At 50.2% G+C, this 25,503-nt stretch overlaps 1 protein-coding gene across 6 annotated transcripts in view; it reads right to left on the reverse strand.

Moving 5' to 3' along the window:
* Window positions 1-3,656: 3,656 nt before the first annotated feature.
* The window catches only part of TTC12 (tetratricopeptide repeat domain 12), a 44,231-nt gene continuing 22,384 nt past the window's right edge, over window positions 3,657-25,503 (reverse strand). For 5 of the 6 annotated variants that reach the window (XM_081155221.1, XM_081155220.1, XM_081155222.1 and 2 more), the window contains 14 exons: window positions 23,141-23,201; window positions 22,542-22,730; window positions 21,248-21,317; window positions 20,331-20,419; window positions 18,154-18,322; window positions 13,296-13,388; window positions 12,243-12,303; window positions 11,343-11,480; window positions 10,538-10,636; window positions 10,022-10,090; window positions 7,400-7,501; window positions 5,873-5,972; window positions 4,770-4,995; window positions 3,657-3,801 (listed from right to left, as the gene is read on the reverse strand). In XM_081155221.1, coding sequence (XP_081011347.1) covers window positions 3,726-3,801; window positions 4,770-4,995; window positions 5,873-5,972; window positions 7,400-7,501; window positions 10,022-10,090; window positions 10,538-10,636; window positions 11,343-11,480; window positions 12,243-12,303; window positions 13,296-13,388; window positions 18,154-18,322; window positions 20,331-20,419; window positions 21,248-21,317; window positions 22,542-22,730; window positions 23,141-23,201 — 1,542 coding nt within the window. In that variant the 3' untranslated portion in view covers window positions 3,657-3,725. Of the gene's footprint in view, window positions 3,802-4,769; window positions 4,996-5,872; window positions 5,978-7,399; window positions 7,502-10,021; window positions 10,091-10,537; window positions 10,637-11,342; window positions 11,481-12,242; window positions 12,304-13,295; window positions 13,389-18,153; window positions 18,323-20,330; window positions 20,420-21,247; window positions 21,318-22,541; window positions 22,731-23,140; window positions 23,202-25,503 lie in introns of all 6 variants that reach the window. The other variant, XR_014000065.1, reaches the window with a different exon arrangement.

Here is a 25,503-nt window from a genome sequence, read left to right on the forward strand (position 1 = left end):
ATTTAAGGCAGCAGGCTTCAGATCACAGGAGCCCCGCCCTCCCAGGCTTCAGATCACAGAAGCCCCGCCCTCCCCAGCGCAGGGCAGCGGTCGGCCTGGGAGTTGTCCCAGGTGATGAGGTGCTGGTCAACCGTCTTGCTGTTACCCAGGTCCCCTTTCCAGGACACTCGGGGGAGGGGGACCTCTTGCCCCCAGGGCCTGATGAGAAAGGAACCACAGATGTCCTGATGTATGTGTACTTGGATATGCAGTCCCTGGAATCAACAGGCTTTCCTGGTTTTAAATTGAGGACAAACAGCAAATGGCAGGGGAATATCTGTTTGGGGAGGGGATTTTGGGACATTGATCTTAGCAACTAGGGCCCTTCCAGTGTCCAGCTCCCAGTCCACGGCACACTAGGTCTTGCTGATGTAAATACAGCAGGCCCCAGTCACAGGGTCCCTGCCACCCACTGGTGAGCCCTGGGTGTGATCAGAACCCCAACCTGCCTGGCCTGGCACCTCAGAGCGAGTGTGAGAAGGCAGGTCACTGGCAGGCAGCTGGGTTTGGAGGGATCCCTGTGTTTGCCACCAGGCACAGGAGAGGAAATGCAGCCAGAACAGCCAGATAACTGCTTGCCTTCGTTAGGATGAAGTATATAAGAGGATGAGCAGATGTGAGGGTGGGAGAGGGCAGGTAGTGAGTTCCTGGTAATTTCTTGCCTAAAAATAACAGTCACTATTAAGAAAATGCCTTCTATTTTTACAGTGACCTATGCCAGGAGAGCCATACGTTATAGCCAACCCACAGAACCCCATGTCGGGAGCATTGTTCCCACTTTATAAGAAAGGAAACTGAGGCTCAGGGAAACTGGATCCCTTCCTCGTGCCACGTGCAGTAATTGGAGGAAAGTGATTGGAGGAATGTTTTACATGCCGAAGCTGCAAACGCACGCTGGTCACATCCAGCTTCCCCACTTAGTGGCTGTGTGGGCCTGGGTGAGAAGTATGTGCTGTCTCTGTCTTTATAGCTCAGTTTCTTGCCCATAAAGCGGAGGTGGCACCTACCTCTCAGGGGCTGTGTGAGGCAGGGCCACTAGGCACGTGGGACGGTGCCCAGCGCGGAGCGGAGCACGTGCTCAGGGCGTGGGCAGGACTTCTCCTTCCACAGGCCCCAGCCCAGGCCCGTGAGGACCAGGAGCCCTGGCCCTGGGGAAGGAAGTGAGCTGGGAGTGGGTTGGGTGAGAGTAAGTGATGGGCCCTCAGGACAGCCGGTATTTTCAAGGCTTCAGAAAATGTGGGAAGAGGCTGCAGAGGGTTAAATGCCACCTGGCCTCAGGGTGCCGCCGATGGGGCTGCTCTTCTCCAGTCTCCGAGGCAAGCTCCTGTCCCCGCAGACCCTCGTGGAAGACTCACAACAGCATCCTGGCCTACGGTAGCATGTCCTGCCCCTCCTGCTATTTTCTCCCAACATGTGACCTCAGTCCTGCCTCTGTCCTCTAGACCTGCCGTCGTCATTGTTTAGGACAGCTGGTCACCATCAGTTACCTAATACCCCTGTGGTGGCCCCAGCATGGTTGTCAGCTTCGGTCTTGGTCACCCCTCAGGATGGGCGTCCCAGCTCCTTGCCTGTGGAACCAGCAGACTGCTTCCGCGGATAAGCTGTGACCCTGAGGCTGGGACGGTGCAGTGGCTCCTGGCACAGGAGGCGAGCCCTGTCTTCAACATGTCATTGGCTCTTCCATGCTGCCTGGGAGCCGTGTGGTGGCGTGTGGCAGAGGTAACGGATGGAGGGCCGGCCCCGCACGGGAGCTGGCGACCACCAGGATGTGACACATCTCTTTCCACCTGCGAGGAGGCAGCTCCTCGGTGCAGCAGCCTCCTCCGAAGCCGAGGATGCTGCTCTCGGCAGCTCTCTGAAGCAAAGATAGTAACATAATTCGATATTCCCCACTCTTTGGGAAGAGATTACATGTATAATAGCCATTTTTAAGAGCCAGGGAGGAGGGGTGCAGCCAAAGGGGGGGGGGGAGGGCAGGGACTTCAAATCAGAGGAGCCAGCCCGCTGGTTATGCACAGGCATCCTTTCCATTTTCAAAGCTCCACTGAATTCTCTCGAAAACAGCACACTTTGCAGCCTCTGATTTTCTTCTCTGTGCGGTTTAGCATCAAGCCATCTCCTTTGCGATTCAGTACCCTCAAGTGTGCCTGTCCGCATGACGGGACTAAGTGGGCAGGTCTGGCCTCCACTGCAGCCTGACGTCTGCTTGCCACCCAGGGACAGTGCGATGGCACCATACACAGAGCTCCAGGGACCTCACTCAGGCCCCACAGGTGCCTGAACCCGCAGCGAAGGTCTTTGGGCTACTGATTTCATTCCAGCCCCCAAAGTGCCAATGATCTATCTGGGTTTCAGGCGCAAAGTTCTTAATATAAGCTAAGAGCCACCTCACTTGTGAAAACCACTTCTTTGGGTCTGATGAACAAGATCTTCTAGGAGGAGGAAACCTTCCCTGCATGGTTCAGAAATTGTCCAGCTCTGATTCCTTAAAGAACACGTGTTTTACCTCTTCCCAAGCCCCTCAGATTTAACCCACTGACATCATAGTCAACTTCCTCAACCTCGAGATGGAGCCTGATAATGTTCTATCTATAATATAGAGCACTTTATAATTCCCAAAGTACCTTTACCTCTAAAACGTCATTTAATCTTGACAGCAATGCAGGAGATAGGTGGGACCAGTATTAGCCTAGCTTTAACAGAAGCAGCCACCAAAGCTCAGAGAGGTTAAGAGACTTGCCCAAAGTCACATAGCTGCCGGGCAGCAGGGTAGGACCATAAGTCTTTGGAATTTTGGTTCGGGACTCTTGGCATTCACTGTACCATACAGGTCCTGCTTCCTCCCCTAAAGGGGTCAGGTACGAGTGTACTGAGAAGTGGAAGAGTTGTGTCACTTACTGGACTTTTCACTTAGGGACTTGGGGTCCAGAGGTGGCCCCGACAGTGTGAGAGTGGACCTGGGGCAAAGGCAAAGGAGCAGAGGCTTTGGGGCATGGGATGAAAATGCAAGCTGCATTAGGGAATAAAGTTTGTATTTGTGAGAGTCCAGTGCCGAAACAGAGCCCCTAACACACAGAATGGGGTGATTACATCATCAGGTGGGCTGGAGGAGGAAACAGGTAGCATTTCCAGGAATGATGCAGGATCATAGAGAACTCCCTGCCAGGGGAGCTGCTGCCCACCACTGGACCTGCTGAGTTCAAGAGCATGTGCCACAGGCCAGGCCAGGCTGTGGGAAGTTGTCCCACTGCAATGCTGCTGCAGCTGGCTCCTGAGTTCCAGAGCCAGAAGATGGACACTGAAACGCTGTAGCCGAAAACCTGATGCTTCTAGCATGCCACCAGCAGCAAGCAGCAACAGGGGAGGAAGGGCGTGGGGCTGGCAGAACACAGTTCCCATCGAGAACTGTTGCTTATAAGGGAGTCTGGGACACGTGGCTTTTCATGTGCTGGAGCCCAGCCTCTGCAGGATGGGAAGGGACTTTACAAGGAGGGCAAAGGGACGCAGGGCAGCCAGTGCAGTTCCCACCACAGCAGCCAGCCTGATGCCCTCTCTCGTTACCATGAAAACCAACTGGCACGTACCCTGAAAGGCAATATTCCGTTCTACAGTGGCTATTTTAGGTCTTTATTAGCCAGGAACAATCCAGAGCATACAGTCGTGGGTTTGCACAGACACCACGTCTCTCAGGAATCCTTGATGTACTTCACGGTAGAGTTGAGAATTTCCATCCCATGAAGCTCTCTCAGCTGAGCAGCAAACCTGTCATAATCAGAACACAAGCTCCAGGACATCTGTGCAGAATGCTGCGGCCCCCAGCTGCCCCCTCAGTGGACCTGGCTGGGAAGTTGGAAGGGACCGTGGCTGAGCCCTCAGGGAGGCCTGTGGACACTGCCAACTCTTGCTGGGAGTGGCAGGTATGGCAGGCTGACCCGATGGCACCTTGCTCTGGGAACCTCCCAGCGGGCAGCCGCTTTAAGCTCATGCTAGCTAAAGGCATGTGCTTTCTGTGGAAGAAAGATTTTATCCATTCCTCCCATTTGAACAATCAGACAGAACTTGAAAGGACTTTTGATATTATCCACCCAACCCTCTCACTCCACGGAGGAGGAACCAGAGGCATGAGGAGGTAGAGGAAGGGGCCAGGCAGCCAGACGCCCTCCTGCCAAGGAAGGCACCCCCACCTATGCCGGGCTCCATCACTTGGCCACAGGTGGCACCTTCCGGGAGTGTGAACAACTAGGTGTTTAGAGCAGGACCAGAGCAGAACAGTGTGAGCCGAAGAGGAGCAATGGACAGTTAAGGCAAAGCTGTCGTGCCTGGCCTGTCCGCCTCTCACTTTGGTTTGCTCCAGCACAAGGATGTTACCTTCGCTGGACCATCTCCCGCAGGCTTAGGCCCTGGGCAAAGAGAATGAAGTGGGGGTGGAGAGGAGGGAGAGAGGAGAGATGGTGGGGGGAAAGGAAGACTGGAAAGAGGAGAGAAGGCTGGAGAGGGAAGGAGTGGGATGGAGAGAAGACAATGGCGGTAAGCACAGGGGCAGCCCCATCGGAGGAAAGTCTTCCCTCTCTGGGCGGATCTGAGGGCCGGTTCCCTCAGGGTAGGCTTCCTCCAGCAGGCAGCTACTGGGCCCAACCCTGTCTGCAGGAGGATGCCAGGGCTCCCTGGGGCAGAGTCCCAGCCACAGGTGGCGCCTGCCCCTCTAAACCATGACCAAGGGCCCAGCACACCTTGGCTCGGCCGTGCACAGCTTCCCCAGAGCGATCCCTGCGTTCAGCTGCACTGCCATCTCCTGTGCATCACCGCCCGCAAGCTTCAACAAGACCCGCACGATGTCCGTGTTCAGCAGGGAGGATGCCACCTGCGGCACCTCCATGCAGTTCCCCAGGCAGAGCGCGGCGTTGCCCACCAGAATCTCATCCTCAGAGCTGAGCAGCGTCATCAGGACACTGAGCTCTGCAGGGAGGGAGGAAAACATGCACTGGTCCCAGGAAGCTGGCAAAGGGACATGAGAGGCCAAGGGGGTGTCAGTGGATGCTGAGCTGCCTGGAGACTCTGACAAAGGCCATGTCACTCCTTCATTCAGCTAAAATGGGTTGAGCACCACTGGCTCCTTGCTGTCTCTGACGTATCACAACACAGGTGGTATGGGGATGAATGCTACCTGGTAGGTACACAGGGCTGTCTTATCTAAAGTCCCTGGCCATAACCTCTACTCTCCACCTGACAGCGCCCAAGGGGAAGGCTAGGGGCCCGCACCCTGGACCACAGGGCAAGCAACAAGGCCCAGAAGAAAGGCTCCTGTTCACATGGCGGGGCCCCAGCCAGCTCCCTCCCCGCACATTCCAGAGGAGGTAGGGAGGAGATCACTAGCAGGCTGCCTTGGCTGGAACCCTGCTACTGATGACCAAAGCTAGTCTCAGTCACTAGATCAAAGCTAGGCTCGGACCCTGATGATTTTCCTTGTTCACTAAATGTTGAAGCTGTTTCTCCCCCTTTCCCTGGTAAAGAAGAGAACCCAAGATAGGCGGGTCTAAGCAGAATGCTTTAGAGACAATTTCAGTTTAGGTTGGTGAGAGGAGGTAGCTCCCGGTTTCGACCCTGTTGCCTGAGTCTGCAGCCTGGGCCTGCTACCTGTGCCAGCTGAAGGCTAATTAAATGCTTTCAGAGGGGGAGGTGAGATGACACCTGGCTCTGTAAATGCTGCTGAAGTCCAGGCGAGTAGGGGCTTTACACTACGTCTCTCCTCTCTGCTCACCTGCAGCTCCCTTTGCTGCTTCCAGTGTGATCAACCTCTGGGATGTGGGGTCCGCTTAACGGAAGCGTCACTTACTCTTATCCAGTCTTATTACTTCCTCTCGAGCTTCATGGTAACTGTTCGTGCAGATGGCGAGGGTCTTCACAGCATAACGCGAGGCAGTCTGGCCTCCCGCCTAGACTTGCGAGTGAAATTAGAAAAATACTATCAGTCCTGTGACTGCTCTTGGCCAGAAACCACAGTGAGTAGCTGTGACTGTACTAGTGGCTTCCCGAACGTCTAAGAGAGTCCACTGAGAAGGGGCACGTTTGCTGGCGAGCAGGCCAGACCCGGCTGGATGGAGCGTCACTCACATCTCCTCTTCCAGCCCACACCTGGGTATGAGGCAGGCCTGTCACATTCACCTGAGCAATTACCTGTGCAAGGCTTTATGAGAGAGTGGCTGAGAAGAGAAACCGTCGACTGACAGATCTACCAAAGAGGGAGGGAAGCCCCAGCTCAGTTCAGCATCTGAGAATGAGGCTCCCTCGCTAAGGCCGTCAGGCTCACAGGCCTGCACGGCGAGCATCACGATCCTACATCATTTTAAGAGGTGACAATTGTCAAATCATATCCCCCAAATCACCCAATCGTCTTTAAATGCACGGTGCATGCATGCCCGCGTAATACACGTGTATGCGTGCAATCGGCAGCCTCTGGCAGGTTGACAAGAGCTGTCCCGTGGATGACGGTCTTCATCCAGTGGCAGCTGAAGCTCAGGCTCGCTGTCCTGCCCTCCCAACACTGCCCCACCCCACAGCAGAGCACGGCCCTGGCCCCACAGAGCCCAGAGTTCTAGGAATAAGGCTCCCATGGGGTCACCACACTAACATGGGTGAGTGACCCCCACTGGGCACATACGTCATGGGCAAGATCCAGAGGTGGCGGCTGCGTAAGTCCCCTTGTCCTTTCAGGTGAGTCTAGTTACCTGCTGTACCTACTCGATTAGATTCACTGCACTCATGTTACAAGGAAAATGTGAACATCCTTTTGTCACATGGTAACTGCACCCTACAGAGTCATGAGTGAAGTTACATCCAACCTTCTCCAGACAGCTGGATAAAGCACTGTGAGCAGGAAAACACAGCAAAGTAAAGGGCCTGAGAAAGCTTGTTGGAAGTTACTCATACCATGTTTGCAAGGACAGAAACCACTCATGTTTAAGACAGGCTTGGGCGGTAAGTGGTTTCTCTGGATGCATCTAATGAACAGTCTACTTACTTACTTATTGACTTATTTGAAAAGAAGAGGGAGTGAGGGGGAGAGAGAGATTTGTTGTCCCACCCATGCATTCACTGGTTGCTTCCTGTCTGTGCCCTGATCAGAGATGGAAGCTGCAACCTTGGTGCATCGGGACGATGCTCTAACCAACTGGGCCACCCAGCCGGGGAACAGTTTACTTATTTTTCCAACAATCTTTTGTTGAGGTTCAGAGCACACTCCGCGTAGACAGGCAGAAGAGACTCCCCCATTCAAGTTTAAAACCTAGCAGGGGTGAAAGAGCCGCACCTCAGTTCTGTTCCCCAAATAAACTAAGACATTCCTGGAAATTCCATTATTTACCTTCAGGAATTTAATCATTTTCTTCACCACCCCTGCTCTGAGGGCCTCCTCGACAATTTTCAGGGAGGAAGGAAGGGTGCGGCTGAGAACGCCAGCAGCTCTCTGAGGGGAGCAGAAAGTTAAAGGGTAATTAAAAGTTCTTTTCAGAGAAGCTGAAAACCTTTAAAGTTAACAAGGGTGAGGTAAAACAGTCATTAATATTGGAAGCAAAATTTTCACCTTGATTTTAAAAATGCGTAATGGCGAAGTAATAGACAGCAAGCACTGTTGTTTGTAACATGGGCGTGGGGAGGCCATTCAAAGGGCTGCAAACATTGCCCCGGCACAGGGAGGCCAGTTTATTTCCCTTCACACAGGGCCCCCGTTCACCGCTGGGCAAGCGCTGCCTGGACACTCCGCAGCGCCGACACCAGCACCATGGTGAACTTCCTGGGTCGATCCTCTGTGTCTGTTAGCTTTTCCTTTACCTGTTCCGAATCTCTTTCTGTTCTATTTTCTGGGAGACTTCGGTTCTAATTTTCTATATAGCAAGCTGTTACTACAGTCGGCTATACTACTACTTTAAATTTTTCTGAGGATACAAATAATAGTTACTAGTTTTTTCCTACTTCCTATACAATCTCTGTTGGGTTTTTTTAAAGTCAATTTTTCTGTTTATCTTGTTTTTTCTATTTACGAGTATGGCTTTCCTGAAATGTCTGGTGACCCTCGCTGCCAGTCACATTTACGAAGGAGGTAATAAAACATGTTTCGGTGCGCTGTGTTTATGGGAGGTTGCAGCGAGCTGGTGGAAAGTGGCACTCCCCAGCACTAGACAGCAAATGTCTTCTCTGGTCTTCTCGTGCTTTTGCAGAAATGTGCTGAGATTTGATGCCCAAAGGACAGAGCTTGGCGGCGGAGTGCAGCCCCCTCGCTCACACTTCTGCCCCCTGCCGCACCTGGTATTTTGAAGTTTCTGCCTTCTCCAGGTTACTGCAGGACAAACCTGTGACCTTCCCAGCTGCATTCCACGCAGTCTGCGCTCTACACCAAGGTTTCCCCAGCTCTGCCTTCTTCTTGTGGTGATTTTCCACCTTCCAGAAACTACTGACCCCTGGTGTCCTCTTGCTTGTTCACTTTGTCAGTGTGGGTTTCTACTTTATTCCCCTAATGCCTTTAGTCTTGTTTTAATGAGATCTCTGGAGGGAGAAGGCATAGACTTGTGTACTAGCGTATTATCAGTCTTGTTTCCCTGTCTGCTTCCCATGGGTGCTGGAACGCTGCCACAGTTGACAGCCAGATCTCTTTCCAGGCCCAAGACAGTGAGAGCACCCCACGGAAGGATGGATTCCCCTGCTGAAGCTGCTTCCCCACTCAACACACCAGCCTGCACCCAACTGTGGCACATGCAGAGTCCTGGGGAAGTCCGGCCAAGAGAGTCCTTGAAAGGTTAGCATGAAACTAGTGTTGAGACCATCAGAAAGGCCCAACTATCCAAGAACAATGATGCTCACACCTTTTGGGGTCATGGATGTTTTCTGAGGATCTGATGGGAGTTGTGTTGCCCCCTACTTGAGAAAATGCACATACAATCAGAATTTTCCACACAATTGCAGGGGTTCTAGGGAACTGCAGACCTGCCACACGTTCCTAGAGCCCAGGTTAGAACCCTTCACCCTATAACGCCTGAGCTGACTTCAGGGACGTGTGGCCATGCCAGCTCCAAAAAGGATATAGTGGATCTACTCAGAATTCTTACCACCACCCTGAAATGGGTCCCCTGTCTGTGATCTTTGAAGTGCTGGTTTCCCAGGCTGCCTTGGATGTGACCCAGTTGTTTTTCTGGGCTTTAGAGCCCTGAACTACTAGGTGGGAAAGTTGGGGTGATTCCTGATGTGAGTTGAGCACATCCTAGGATGATGGCAAAGAGCCTCCTGAACCACACACCTTGTTGACTGGCTATTTCAAGCCAGAACTAGCCTGTGTGGCCAGCTACTTTGGTCAGTAAGGTGTTTAAAATTACTCAAATTAATGTAAGTGCAGACACGAGTTATCTCGTGACCAGTCAGCAATGCTTGCACATGGAAATATGTGTGCTCATGACCAGTCAGCAAGGTGTTAACATTCTCCTAATGCACTGTGCTAGCCATCGGCTTTCTCAGTTTTCTTATCCAAATGTCAGAAACGGAAGTTAAAAAGCCATTCCAGCATGCACTCCAGGGGGGCTGAGGCGATTATGCACAGACAGCCTCTGGGATCACTGGCTTCAAAACATGGGTTTGGTGTTGATTATGGAAAAAGAGATTCTGCATAAAATCACGTGACCTGTTCCATTTGCACAAGGATATCTTGAAATAGGACAAATCAGTGAAGCCCCAGACCAGACAGAAAAGGGCTCCTGGACTCCAGGGGCTCTGTAGATGAGCACTGGGTGGGGGTCACCAAATCCCATGAAGCTGAAGGCAAATTTGATGTTTGTGTGATTAGGGGCACCATTCTGAGGAGCATGTCCTCCCTGTCCCTCAGAGAGCTGGCAGAATCTCCAAGGTGTGGTGGCTTCAAAAGGGTAAGGTACACCAATATTAGAATGACACAAAAGGGAAACAAAGGATGCTGATCCTGGGTCTCCTGGGAGAATCTTACTGTGAGGATTCCTCCGTCCTGGCTGTTCAGCAGAGACATGCACCGCCTGCTCACCTCCGTGGCCCAGACCTGCAGTGATGGGGCAGGAGAAGGGGATGGGAATGATCTGGTAAGATGAGTCCTCTACGGAGCTCCCTCTGAGCATCCGCCTAGAGATGACCACCTCCTGCTCATCACGGCCACACTCCCTCACAACACCCTCCACTGCTCTCCACTCATGACAGGGCGACACCTTGAGGGCAGGAGCACATTTTATTTGACTTTGTTAATGCAGAACCTAGCACCATGCTCAGCACATCCTGGACACTCGATTTTCTGAATGCACCTGACCGAGTGACTCGCCCATTCCTCAGCGATGCAGAGACTGAGTGTCCACCCAGCTTTCCCCATTCCCACTGCATGCTGGAGTCCATGGCTTCCAGCTCTTGGTGAAAATGAGGACAGTTCTATGCAATAGAACTGTCCCAGCATTTAGGTTGTCCCAGCGTTCCAGGTGGGGAGAAAAGAATACTGTACCTCAGAGACAAAGGGGGACTGAAGACACAGGTTCATCATGAGTCCCAGGAGTGCATATAAGATGTCCCTGAACAGGTCCACCTCCTCCTCACACCTGGCCTTTGGAAACAAAACAAGGTAATCCATGACCTTTCTGCCTGGCAGTTTTTCAAAATATGTGTATTTTTTTATTTAATTGATTTTAGAGAGAGAGCAAGGGAGAGGGGGAAAGTGAGAGAGAAACACTGATCATCAATGTGAGAGAGAAACATCGATCAGTTGTCTCCCATATGGAGATCGAACCCACAACCTCTTGGTATACGAGACAATGCTCCAACCAACCGAGCCACACCTGTCAGGACTGCGTTGCAGCTTCTGAAGTCATCCCTGTGAAGTCGACACTATCGCCTTGGCAATAGTCTCAGCATTACTCAAACTCCCTGCATTGCCAATGTCATGAACCTACATGACGCTGGGAGGTTAGAGACCAGGGTAAGAGTTGGCGTCAGTTCGGAACAGTAACAGGAGTCTCTAGGGCCTCTGCCATGTGACTGGTTCAGCCTGGTCCTGTGTTTAAACTGAAAAATGAGCTGCTCAAATGGGTGGCCAAGCTGACTCTGCCAGGAAAGCCTTCAAAACTCTCCAGGGAGAGCGGGGCCTGATGTGGAGGGCTTGCTAAGGCAGCCGGCCATAAATCTATGGTTATAGAAGGAAGAGCCACTGGCTCTAGCACCCTCAGAATTTTTGGAAAATCTAGATAATGAAGAAGAAGCCAACACCCCCAAAGCAGATAAGAGACCAGCTTTAAGTGGAAAATCTAAAATACCATGAGATCCAAGCAGGCATCCCCAAATTCTTGAGAGGCAGACACCTGTCCTCGGGTGGTAGCATCAGCGCTGAGGTTTCCCATGACGGCAATACACTGGCTGAGAGCTGAGGTGTTAGCTACCTTGGGATCTCTCCTCTGAAAGTGAATGGAGAGAAAGCAAATGAGCAGAGAGCGGGCAGATGGTACCCACATCATCTCTAGGGCACCCCTCATTCACCAAAACGTCTGAGAGCCAGAGAGCACAATGTCACCTCAGGGCATCAATGGGGTCGTGCTGGCCATAAGGTGCAGGCACACAGGGGTAACTCCAAAGCACGCTGGCCTGGGACACAGAGGCCTAGGGCTAATCCCAGGGACACCACCAGCCAGGCTGGAGAACAGGGGCAGTCCAACCATTCTCAGAGCTTCTACTTCCACACCTGAAGTACTGGGCTGTGGACATGCTAAGGTCCCCTGACCTCTCTGGCTCACCAGGGACAGCGTCTGGTAACAGTTTACTCTCCTAGAACTCCCCCTCCCCCTGACTCTTTCCTGCCTCCTCAGCTCAAATCACCACACTTGCCCTGATGACTTTCATTTAGGGACAGGGCTGCACACAATCGTTATGATGAGACTTAGATTCACCAGGGGACTGATGAACATGACAACCTCTCTCCGCCTCCGCCTGAGGCAGAGTCCACTCCAGCTTTCTCTCCCCTGTAATAAGCTGCGCATATGCCACCTCCGCGCGTCCTAACTATGGCTGCTTTACTAACAAAGAACTGTGTAAGTTCCAGCAGTGGATAAATGATGAAGGGGCCCGAGAGACACCGGGAGTTCTGGAGTGTAACTGTGTTTAAAGGCTCTGCTCATGCTCCTGAGAGCCTGTCAGAGATTATAAAAATGAGACCTGCTCACCAGAACACCCGTGAGAGCCGGGAGTACACCTGCGAGGCTGGCCTGGAACCAGACTTGGAATCTGTTGAGAAAACATCAGTCATGATTCGTTTCTACATTGCACAAACTATAAGAGAAATACAGGGTCTCAGGTAGTGTGGTGAAGTCACAGACTCTAGGCCCCTGTGCTGTGTCACGTGCCTGGATGGCTCATTCGGAAACAAATGAGAATGTCCCAGGTATATAATGCGGCTTTAATTTCTCTAAGTCTGAAGAACTGCCTTTGATGTTAAACATCAGATCTCAGGTGGCAGCACATAGGCAGAAACTGCTGGAATCCATGGGCTTCTGCCAAACTGACTTACCACAACCCCTGCCCTCCCCTCGCTCTGGGTCTGCGCAGGGTGCTGTGCGAACAGGAAGCGTGTTTCCCGCCACAGCCACGAGGACGCCCCACGTGGGAGCGCAGCCAGCGCAGTCCCAGCCTGTGCGGGGGCCTGTCTAGGAGCACAGGCGGCCCTCCCTCATTATGATCATTTCTAAGCAAGATGTCCCAAAGGTGGTGAGAAAATTAAACGAACAAACAAGAGGCACTGAAAATAAAACACTTAAGAATTATGAGAAATGTAAGATGTTTACTGTCTTCCCCAGCAGCTAAGCAAGAAAAAGGGGGGGAGGATGGTTACCCATAATGCCACCGGCAACCCAAGAGCAGGCTGTGTTTCGCTGTGCTCCCCTCTCTCACGGTCCATGCACAAGCGCTAGGCAGTTCCCATCAGGTGCTGATCAAGGGAAGAAGCTTCTCTAACACACAGTAGGCTTGTTTACCATGAGGTACTGTTTTAAGTATGTTACTGCTTCCAACCCCACTGAGCGCGGGGTGCCCCTGCCCCCGGGGGCTGGACAGGAGCGGCGCCCACGCCCTGGGGAGGCAGCAGGCCTCCACTCAGTGAACCCTGAGGCTCAGGGCCCAGCCTCCCCGCCTTCCCGTACGCCATACGCCCCACATTCTAAAATACCAGACCGTCAACAACCGTTCACTAAGAAGTATCAGTTTCTGTAAATAAATGTTACCTTTCTTCCAGAGCCAAGTCTGTGAGCAGTCCCATGGCCAAGGCGGCCCTCTTGTCTGAGAATTCAAGAAATGACACCAGGGCTTCCAACAATCTGCAAAAAATCCAGAACCCCCTCAGAGAGGGCAGAGGGCTGTCCTCCGACTGACAGCATTTCCAACAAGGAGGCCTTGCAGGGAGGCCAGGAAGGAGTCAGCATCCAGGCCCAGCTCCTGGCCGACCCCAGTGAGACAGACTGACCTACAAGAATGGCTCTATCACCTAATGTGAGGTCCCAGGGGGTTGAACAGTTTTAACCAAAGGTCACTGATTATCAGACGACTTGGAAGGAATCACTGGGGCTTCTGTCATGTGACTCTGGTTCAGCCAACTTCAATCACATAAAGGACATCTATTTTTTTTAAAAAATATGTCTTGATTGATTTCAGAGAGAGGAAAGGAGAGGGAGAGAGAGAGAGATAGAAACATCAATGATGAGTCATTGATCGGCTGCCTCCTGCACACCCCTGACTGGGGATCCAGCCCACAACCCAGGCATGTGCCCTGCCTGGGAATCGAACCCTGATTGCCTGGATCCTAGGTCAGCACTCAACCACTGAGCCACACCGGGCCAGGCTAAACGACATCTAAATGGCATGCTTACTAATCTGCTGATGACTACAGTAGGAGGGCCCCTAATGAGGTGGGGGATGGAATAAAGATTTCACAAGGTTTTGACAGGCTGCTGAATATGTCAGATGAAATTTAATACAGTTAAACTCAAACTCCTCCACTCAGAGCTGGGAATTCGGTATAAGTAACAGAATTGGGAGACCTGGTTTATAACTGGTTCATATGAAAAAGATTTAAGGGTTATTAGGTAACTGCAAACCCATCATGAGCAAATTGTCTGCTGGGGTTGCCAAAAAAAACCTAATGCAGCTTCAGGCTGCCCTAATGGACTGAGAAGCCCCCGGATGAAGTAGGAGCCACGTGTCCACCCAGCAAACCCATACTCAGCATCCAGTGGGGTGCAGTGCTGAGCACCTGGGCTCCCACAGTGACACGTGTGTTAGGTGATATGTCAGAACCAGATTCATGTAAAGTGGGCACAGAGTCTACCTGGTGGGCAGTGTGGGAGGGTGGAGGTGAAGGCGGCTTCAAATTGCAGGTGACATTTCAGCTGTCACTTGAATGTGGAGTGCTGGCTTTCTGTTCACTATGTGCCAGGCAACGTGGTAGGTTCTGGGGCCACAGTGAAGAAAACAGACAATGTCGCAGCTCCAAGGAACTCGCAGGCCAATGTCAGGCACACGGGACTAGAGCAGGAATTTCAGGGACAGCACAGAGTTCACAGGCGATGAGGCATCAGACAGCAGGGCACACATGGGGACTGCTAACAGTTCTTCACAACCAGTGCTTAGGGTGTGAGGAGAGGACAGGGAACAGAGAGGGTGCAGAGCTGGACAGGCCAGCTGGGTCCTGGTGGGCCATCTGTGGCCCACTGGAAAGTCTATTCTACGCCGCAGGACTACATGTCCCCAGTGTGGCTGGGAGAGGACTTACTTGGTAGTGGTGCGGGGGGAGGCAGATTCTTGAGCCCACCTCAGTCTCTAGTGGACAGAGGCTGCATTTAAACAAAGTGCCAGGTGATTCCTGCTCTAAGTGAGGGAACTGGGTCTTTTTCAGTTTAAGCACCCTGGTTTCCCTGTGGTTTGACTTCCAGATCCAGCCTAGAACAAGCTGCGGAATAAATCCAGTAACACAGATGTGGATGACTAGCGCCCACGCTCCTGACCTCCAGGGACCCACCTGATGGGCTCTTCTCTGCCTTTTCCTCATGGCATTCAGTCCCATCGATGCCATTTTTCTAGCCCTCCTACCCCTTGGCTTTTTCCTTCTTGGATTCCTTTTTGAGCCCCCTTCATGCTGTCACCTTCCACGTCAGGGACCCCAGGGTCCTACTCTGGGCCCTGCTCTCATCCATGATCTTAGTTATCAGCCATAAGCACCTCTCCCCGAAAGTTCTAGAAGGAACATCTTCTACACCGCGGACATCTCTATTTCAACACCATGAGTGTCACAAATTTAATCATTCAAAGTGGCTTTCAAATCAGACCGTCTGCCTGCATTTTCTGTCTTCAAAGGTGGCATTTCCATCCCCCGAGTTGCCTGAGCCAGCATCCTAGGAGATCCCTGGCTGGCCCCCACATCTGTAGACAGTGCACTGTCAGTCCCACCTCCTCAGCAGCTCCTGCATTCCTTTCCTCTGGCTCCTTTCCAACGTCTCTCTCCTGTCATTCCTTCTAGGTCACTGAGCAGCTCTCTTCTCCACTGTACGTCTGTTCTGCCTCCACCCTGGTCCAGTCTTAACCTTTAGTCTTGGCAATCCGTTTTCCCCTTCGTGGACTCCCTGCCTCCTGTCCTACCTGCCCCAATCCAGCCTCTGCCGTGCTACCAAAGGAGTTTGTCTAACATGCTATCTGTCCTGTTATTTTCCTACTGAAAACACTAACGTGATGATTGCCTATGAGACTAGTTCTCCAGCTGCTGAGAAATACAGTGCTTTGCTGATAAGCAGATCAGAAAATGAATGGTCTAACGTACCAATTAGACCAATGTACCAATAAATTCACTTTCGTGTCAGTTTAGGACTCTGAGCTTAGACTCTGAAGAGAGCAAATGAGTATAAAGTTATTATTGAGTCCGTACCACGTGCCAGGAATGACACCAGCCACTTCCCTTACTGCGGTGGATGCTGTTTGCTGAACCCCATGGAAACCCTGCTATCGCCATTCATCCAGCCTGACTCTACTGTAGAAGCCGGGACCATTTTCCTAGTCACAGGTGGCATGTGACACAATTTTGACCAAAGAGAAACAGAAGCAGTCATTTCTCTTATGAAAGGGACAGGCCTGGCTGGTGCTAAACTGTCCTAAAGGGGGATGTGACGGTTGGAGTTGCAGCAGCCTGTGAGGCCATGAGGGAAGGGTCAGAAGGACAGACCTTGACTCTGACATCTCGAAGCCACTCAACCAGCTACTGCCATCTTTAGTCTCTTCTGTTACAAGAGAAAAACAAGACCAGCTTCTCCTGGTCATGTATTCTGTAGCATGCAACATAAAATGCTGGACTGGCATATGCACAACACCACTCAAGCTTCAGCATAAGTCTGTGATCCTAGAGGAGAACCCAGGCTCACCATGGCTGAGTAACTTTCCTGGGCCACACAAGTTGACAGACTCAAGCAGAGGGTTTGGGCTCATGGCGACTTGCACTCAAAGACCTAGCTCTTTCCACAAAGTGGCACTGGCCTTCACCTGGTTCTGTCACTGTCTACTTGTTCCTTCCACGTGTCACATGGGGGAAAGCACTGTTGGAGGAATGTGATGTGTGTGCCTCTGTGAGGCCATGGAGCTTGTGTGCAGCCCTGTCCTGCTTAAAACCATCTCATTTCATTTCAGAGAGCACATTCCACCTCTTCTTGGCTTAATCAGAGGTAGACATTAATGAGAACAGCAGGCATTGAAGCAATAAGCTAAGGCTTTTGACTGTGTAAGGAGAGCAGGCAGGACTTCCAGGGATGATCATAAATGCCACTCTCCAAGACACTGGAAACATTCAAACTGAAACCCAAACCATTCAAAGACAGCTTAGGGGAAGAGCTTACGATAACTATAGCTACATTTACTCAGGGGTTGAGGAAGTGACTGCAGAGTCATCTGAAATGTGAAATGGGCTTCTGAGGATTTAACTCTGCAAGCGACCCATCTGCCCATATGGGCTGAGCCTCAGGAGTTGCCATGGCCCTTCCTGGGAACTGTCCTGGCTGTGACTGGGCCTCAAGCTGCTGGAGCCATAACCAAGGCTTAATAAGCACTGTGCCCTTAGCACACATGGACCTCCCCACCTGCATGGGACAGGTGCTGAGGTCTCAGCTGGGCCAAACAGAGAAAAGGAGCTGGGCTTCAGGGCCAGGGGGAGATTCTTCCATTACCTGCTGCAGTTTCCCTGCCCCTGGTGTGAGCCATAGTAGTAACAATTATCTTGCCTACATCCCAGGCTGAGAAGAGATATAATGAGGTAACAATGAAAAGAATCAGAAGCCAAATTCAGTTTTTAGACTGTGTCTGAAGCACGTATAAAGCAAGCTGTATTTATTGCTACTGTTCCTATTAGGTTGAATGAATTATATGCAATTGCCACCGTGCACCTTTTTTGATGTAAAAAATGGCAATTTCACATGTTCAAACTACTAATCTTTAGGCTAAAGAACACTGGGCAAAATCATTATAGTTCAGTAATTTTTTACATAAAGTCTACTTAGGGGAGGCACATTCTATTCCCATGGCCTTAAGCCTTGGGAAGACCTACGTGGAACAATATTCGAGATGTGTTTTATTTATTAATATTCTACTGTGCTCCAGAGGGGGTTAAGAACATGCAAAATCAGACAGTGCTACCTCAGACATGAACAAAGTATGGACAGGGACAGGGACAGGACAGGGACAGGGCTGACACTAAAAGTGCAGAAGCAATGACCTATTTTAAGATCGGGCTCCCGGCCTCATTGTGGAAACACGATTTACACCGTCTGCCATGTCTGTGAGATAGAAACATGCCAGGAGGAGCGGAACTGTCCATGGGACCAGGCTCAGACAGAAGTCTGTCCCGAGGGTACTCATGGGGGAGTGTTCCTTTCACACACAGGGGTCCATCCTGCGGGTGGGTGCTCATGGGGGACTGTTCCTTTCAAAGGCCCTCTCTGTTATGGGTCCTTAGTAAGTCAGATGGCACGTGTTCTGTCAGAGATATGGAGAGGGAGAAAGGCCCGTCTTAACTCGGCAGGTGATGCTCCGAGACCTGGCGGACCTCCTTACCGGGTCAGGTCGAGGTGGCTGATGATCAGGCCGCGGCCGTTCTCCGTCTGGTTGAGCTGCAGCAGCAAGGCCAGGCTCTGCTCCTGGATGGACAGGACCCTGGAGGCCAAGAGGGAAGGCAGCAGCCTGCCTGCCTCCGGGCGCACCAGGAGCAGGCGCTGGTTTTCCTCTGTGAAACAGGGAGCATTCACCATGTGCGCGAAGCGACAGCGATTAAACCAGCTCTGTCCCTACCTCCCAACAAGAAGCCCAATTCTCCATTCATCTGCGAGGTGGGATAGAACTAGACTGCTGGTCCGAATCACCAGGTGAATGACGTTAGCCAATCTATGAAATCCCATGCATTTCTGTTTCCTCACCAGCGAAATGAGAGAGATGACACTAACAGGGTTGGGTTACTACATGACGGTGCTCACAGCAGGGACAGGGACTGGTGCACATACATGAGCATTACTATTCCTGTCAAAGGCTCCCTGGTATGTGTATAGGGAAATGTGAGGAAAGGGGAAGAAGTCAGCTGAATTGTGGAATATCTTTAGACCATCAACTTTCATATAATGGCCAGAGTAACCATTTGAGTTCTTTCTGGAAAACAGACTATCCATGAGAACATTCATGAATAAAGCATGCCCCCTTCCCAGACTAGAAGCCATTTCCAGAGGAGAGGCAGTCGACTGACCCCCCTCACTGGGTCATTTTCTAAGCAGGTACGTGAATTTGTTTGTGGGCAGGCTGGGTGCAGCTGGAGTATGTGGCTAAGCTATGAAGCAGAGCAGTTTGTTTAGTTCCTATAGTTTTTCTTATACTGGAAAAGTGACTCACTGTAAACAACTGAAATAACAGAAGGAGAGTAAAGCTGAAAATGAAAGCCCCCTTCTCTTGTACCCCTGCCAGGTGAGCCCATTCCTGAAAGGAGCTACTATTCACCCCTTGTGTGAATATTGTTAAAAGAATGATCCACCCTGCACTGCCCCTGGCTTCTCTCTCCCACTCAGCAACCTATCTCAGATATATTCCCATGCCCTTACTTTGTAGCAGTCCCGTGTCATTTTAAAAAACTGCTTTGTGTTTATTGAGTTGGATACACCAAGATGCCACTGATCGGAGACAGAGCATTTGCATCACCAGCTGTGCCTGACAGTATTTTCAGATGTTAAAGAAAAACATGACACAGAGTCCTCAGAAAGCAGAGCGGACACTGGCTGAGGAAGTCAGGACTGCACAGCACACAGAAGGGCAGCGTGTCCCATGCACACGGCCACCAAGCCCTGCCTCACTTGTCTTCCTGTAGGAGGATTTCCAAAATCACCGCCCCAGAGTGGTACAGCATCACAGAGAGTAGCAGCCATCTCGATAATATTAGTCTGAGCATAATGCCCTTCAGGACAGAGGCCCCATATTCTCGAGTTTTCTAGAACTTAAGATGATTCCTCCACAATAATAAATGAAAAAAATGATCTTATCTTATATTCAGCTTTTTCTAGTTTACAAATTACATTCACAAGCTCTCTCACTGGCTCCTCACAGGAGCCCCATGAAAAGAGACACAGTTACCATTATTCTATTTTCAGTATTTCTGCCCAAGGTCAGATCTTTCCCCATAAAAATACAATTTAAAAAAAAAGGGAAATGATTCAATATTTTACTTACCTTGAGGTCATAAAAGTGATCAGATTCTATAAAAACTTAGTAAACCCCAGAAGATGCTAATATCTAAAAAGCTCAGTCAGCAAGGTAAATATCCTCATAGCACTTTACTGTTCCGATATTACACACTGATCAGTGTCACGAGATGCTGGCAGACGATCATAAAGCTCACGATGCTGAACTGGGGACCGTGGTCAGCAAAAAAACCCCAATATTTTTAGGCTGATAGGAAAGGACAAGCTCTGCCACCCCACTGCCAACACATGGGCAGAGGCCATGAGTCTGCAGAGCCCAGGTGATGAGACTACTCATTGCGCTTACAGTGGCCTTGGCCATGGTGAAGGCAGCTGCAAGGGTGCTGGAGACATAGCCGGGTACAGGCCTTATTTCTGATCCATATGTTTTTTCTGAGGGAAGGTCTAGACATCAAGTCTCCAGGGCCCGGCCTCTGGGGGAACAATCTTGTCTGCCCACGCAGCTCCCGCATTAATGGGCATTAATGACGACTAACTGGGATGGGCCAGGCTCACCATTCCCGCTGCACACGGCTTGCCAGAGCCTGAGAACAGACACACACACAGTCTCTTCCGCTGCATCTTTCCCTTCTGAGGCAAAGCACCTGGAATAAACAAAGGAGAACAATGTTAGAGGTTGAACTCAGTGCTGATCTTCTTTCCAGTTGGTTTTATTTCACCAACAGAGCCCTATAATGTGGGGTTGAGAGAGTGATTTTATAACCCAGAGCTGCAGGTCTCCAGGACCACAGGGCTGCTGAGCACTGGACTGAGAGCTCCAGACAAGGCTGCAGGCCAAGGAGTCTGGGCTGCTCGCTGGGTGGGTGCGAGGCCGGGGCCATGGACAGCAGTTGCACCAAGGCCAATGCACAGTGGGCCAGTGTACCACTGAGGGCCCCTCACGCATGCAGGCATGTGCTGGTGACTCCAACCCACGGCAGTGTCCTAAGCCTCAGAAATTACACCAGAATAACTGAAACCCCCCAAAAATAAAAATAAATTCAGCAAACAACCTCCTATCCTATGGATCCTTCTTCAGATGAAATTATAACTGGGAGCAGCCAGAACCCAGCTGATCTCATTTCCTGATATGATCAGCAAAATCCCAAGAGGGGAAGAACAAATAGCAACCTTGCAACTGGTGGGAAACCAACAAGAATGGTCACTTCTCTGACTTTGAAGTGCCTGGAGAAACCCTGGGAAGTTTTGCTGACCTTTCTCTGCAGTGGTTGATTGTGGCATAATTCAAACTACTCGAGGGGCAGAGCTCAAGGGGTGTGCACACAGCATCTCTGCACTATCCAGGGGCCACCAATACTGACTGAGGGTGGGATCATCCAGTGAAGTCGCTGCCTGTGTCATTAGGGTCTGATTTCAGGAGAAGAGCTTGTCCTTCCTTGCATTGATGCTCCTGTCTTTACAAACATTCCTACCTTCTTATCACCTCATTCCCACTGATGATACTGAATCCATTGTGTGTTCTGAATAAAGTTCGCTCTGTGCCTGAAACAAATTCAGAGAAAACCACGTCAGACTCCTGATGCCTGGCTGATGTCAGGCTGTAATGGAGCCAGCCAATAATGAGGGGCCCGACAGGAAACGTCAGTCATCAAATTACAGTTTGGGAAGAAACATATACCTTTACATTGTGAAACCTACAGCTGTCATCCGCCACCCAGTGCCCCAGTGAGAGGGACATCCTGTTCAGATCAAGAGAGCCGAGACTGGCGGCCCCACGGGTCATCAACAGCTCCTCATTTTGTCATCTTTAGAGTCCCCAGGAGCTGCTTAACTGCCAGGAAGAACAAGCATGTGCATCTGTTCTTCAATATTTATTTTGAAGCTGTTTCCAGGCTCTGGAGAGAAGCCTGCAATTTCCAATAAACTACTGCAGAGAATACGTGAGCACCCCCCACTGTGTACTAAAGGGAGGTCAGCGACTCCATCTATTTGTGCAACCAGCATCCTGTTACTGAGTCCCCAAAATGGTTTAAGCCTTGGTATCAATGTTTCCAAGGACCGGTAAGAGAAAGCAGTGTGGCTCCCATTAGCAGAAGGAGCTGGCATTTGCTCCGAAACTATTTATATCTCTAAGCAACCATTAATTGTAACTGGGGTGAACCTTGCAGTTTACCCTACAAAAATTCCATCTTCCATTTCCCTGCGGTTGGGGAGAGACCTCTGGGGGTAGTACAGGGTGCCTGGGGTGTATATGGGGCATTGTCAGGTATGCAAAGGGTACATAGATATGTGCAGGAAGGGCGGAGCATGTGAGGGGAGGGGTGAATATGTGTGGTATACGTTATGTGATATAAGTATATATAGTGTGACGTGTGTACATGATGTGTATGTGATGTTAGTGTGCACAGAATGAGTGCACAATGTGTGTGTTATGTGTACGTGTGTGGTATATGTGAGGTAAGAAAATACGTGTGTGCATGCTGTGTGTGTTGCAATGTCAATAAGTGTCCACAGAATGAGTGTACGCTGTGTGTGTGTGTTGTGTGTGCGATGTTTAGTGCTTGCATGTTGAGTAAATGCCTGCTCTGAGCAGAGGATGGAGCTGGGGTGGGGTGCCCTTCTTTGCACCCCCTTTTCCACCTGCATTTTAGTAGCTCTTCAATCAGTATCTGTGGAACGAAGGGAGTCTCAGTCATGAGGGCAAACACTAAACTCTGGCCCTTTACACCGACAACATTCACGAGGCCACACACGTCCCTGGCTTACAGTCCTTCATCATTTCAGTCAGGATTTCAATGCCCCCTGCATAGAACAAGGGGTTCTGGTCAGGCTTGGAAAGAGTCTCCAGGAGATGCTTGGTCGTCACGGCTGTGTTGTTTCCTGAGTCCAGCAATTCATGGGCTTCCTTCTCCTGGAGGTCTGCCTTCTCCCGGAGATCTACTTGATTCAGGTAATCTAGCAAAACAAGATGGAAACAAAACAAAACAAACCCTAACATCCACGGCACCACATGTGGAGAAACCTGTGAGGGTGGGGCGTTGAGAGGCCCAATGCATTAAAGTAACTCAAATGCATCTTCCGCAAGGGACATTTTAGGAATAGTGTACAGTCTGTGCCAAGGACCTTAAAGCACCTTGGAGATGCAACAGCAACAGTATTCCCCGTCTAGAAGGCCCTAGAGGAGGAGGGTGTGGAAAGGGGGAAGGCAAAGATCTGAGTTGGAGAACAGAGGAGGGAGGCGCAGGGCAGTCTGCTGTCGAGGACTGGCCTGCGGGCAGGAGGGCTTTGCAGCTGGCTCCCAGGAGGCAGGGAAGGCAGCCCGGGGCCAGGGCAGGGGGAAAGGACATCCGCAGGCACATTCTCACCTTTCACCCGTGTCTGCAGCTGGGGGTTTATTTCTAAGATCTTCTGAAAACACTCTCTAGACTGGAAAAAAAAAAAAAAAGACCTTGACAAGTGGGTAGGGGTAAAGGTGATTATAAGACAGACAGTGAGTATCACAAGGCTTGGCTCCTTCATTATTTCCTCCTGGCCCTCTCCTGCTCCCAGCACAGGAGGCGGGCATAGGAGCACAGCATGCATTTAAAATTTTGTTTAGGCTTCTCTAGGTCTGCGAGGCAACGGGTATGATTTCAAAATTTGTTTTTTAAAATAGTGTTGTCATATGGCCTGTGATGGAAAATACTCAGTCCTAAATCCTTGTGGACCATGTCTGGCCGGGGTAGGAATCATCATAAGGTAAACACAGAATTCAGATATGATATTTGCACTGAGCGAGAACAGGAGGCTACCTGTGAGCTTTGCCCAAGGGAGTCAGGAAATAAACAAAGCTGGAGACATTGTTGACTGAGACTTGGGAACAGGGAACGAGAGGTGCCTACTTAAAGGTACAGAGCTGCAAAGAGCCGGGCATATGGAGTCAGCTAGAAAGCTGGAGTGAGGGGTTCTCACTGAGGAAGCTGTTAGAAAGTTTCTGGAAAGAGAAAGATTCTAGTTCATGTCGCATGATCCTGGGCTTAGGGCAGTGATGTCTTCAGGGATATCAAGAGCTGTCCAGAGTATAATACAACCAGGCACTAAGAGAAAAAGCTCAAGGGGGAAAAAAGAAACCAGTTCTGAGCTACATATTCTTAAGGTTTGTCTAGAGGATTAGGGGGAGTGGGTGGAGAGAGATTAACCAAAGAACTTATATGCATATATGCATAACCCACGGACACAGACAACACTGTGGGGAAGGCCTGGGGGGGGGGGGATGCGGGGTGGAGGGGATCAATGTGGGGGGGAATGGGGCATCTCTAATACTTTCAACAATAAAGACAAATTTTAAAAAATAAACTGAAGAAAACCACATGAATCAGAGAACAGTGTCACAGAATAGGGGATACACATCAAACATGGTAACTGCTGTGAACTAAACGTTTGTTACCTGAAAACTCCTATGTTGAAACCTCAACCCCCAAGGGGATGTATTAGGAGGTGGGGCCTTTGGGAGGTGATTAGGTCATGAGGATGGAGCCCCCATGAATGAGATTAGTGCCCTTTTGGAAGAGATCCCAGAGAGCTCTCTCACCCTCCTGGCTGCCTATGGACTAGGAAGTAGGTTCTTACCAGACACCAAATCTGCAGTGTCTTGAAGTTGGACTTCCCCGACTCCAGAACTGTGAGGAATAAATGTTTGTGGTTTAAACCCCCTGGTCTATTGTATAGCAGCTCCAAAGGACTAAGACAGTAACCCTGTCTGTATCCAACTTCTTTTTAACCTAAATCTAATCTATCAGCAATTCCTGTTGGCTTCCCTGTTGGTATGTATCCAGAAATCCATCACTTCTCATCACCTCCATCATCACCTCACTTGGATAATTTGTTGCAATAGCCTTATAACTGGTTCTCTGTTCTTTTATTACCATTCCAAAATATAGTCTCCATACAGCAGAGTGAGCCATTAACGCGTGAGTCAGATCATTTCCCTCCTTTACTCAAAACCTTCTAATGGCTCCCAGCTCACTCAAAGTAAAATCCAAGGTCCTCCCAAAGCCTGCAAGGTCATAGGGGATCAGTCCCTGACATACCCCATCACCTGCCTGACCTCATCTCTTATCAGTATCCTCCTTGTTTGCTCCATTCTAGCTCTCTCTTCACCTGGACCACTCCTCCATTATATATCCACGTGTTCTTTACTCCAGTACTTCCTTTCCTTTAGAGAGGTCCTCCCTGACCACTCTACACCTTCTCTGCTTCCTGGTTTAGTTTTTGTCAATAACATTATCACTACCCAACATACCACACATATACCTATTTGGTTTCTATCTCCTGGCCACCCCTGTCTGAAAAATATGAGTTAATTAAGTCAAGGAATTTTGTTTTCGTCATTGCTGCATTCCTGTGGCTAGGACAGTGCCTGGAACACAGAAAGCATACAATGCATATTTGCTGAGTAAAATAATTGAATGAATAAATGAGTGAACAGGATTTGGTAGACAGGCGGAGATTAACATTTTTTTCCTTCTCTATTATTGACCTTATTACAAATAAGACTCTTACTTTTAGAATTAAAACCCAACAAAGAAAATAATTTTTTAAATTATTACAATAGGAGACAATTTCTTTTTAAAAATCTAATATCTTGTAAATGGAAAGACATTCCATGTTCATGGATTGAAAGACTTAATATTGTTAAGATGGCAAAACTGTCTAAATTGATCTACAGATTCAATGCAGTCTCCATCAA

This window comes from Miniopterus schreibersii (genome assembly GCF_964146895.1).
Source record: "Miniopterus schreibersii genome assembly, chromosome: 12".
NCBI classification, from domain to species: Eukaryota; Metazoa; Chordata; class Mammalia; order Chiroptera; family Miniopteridae; genus Miniopterus; species Miniopterus schreibersii.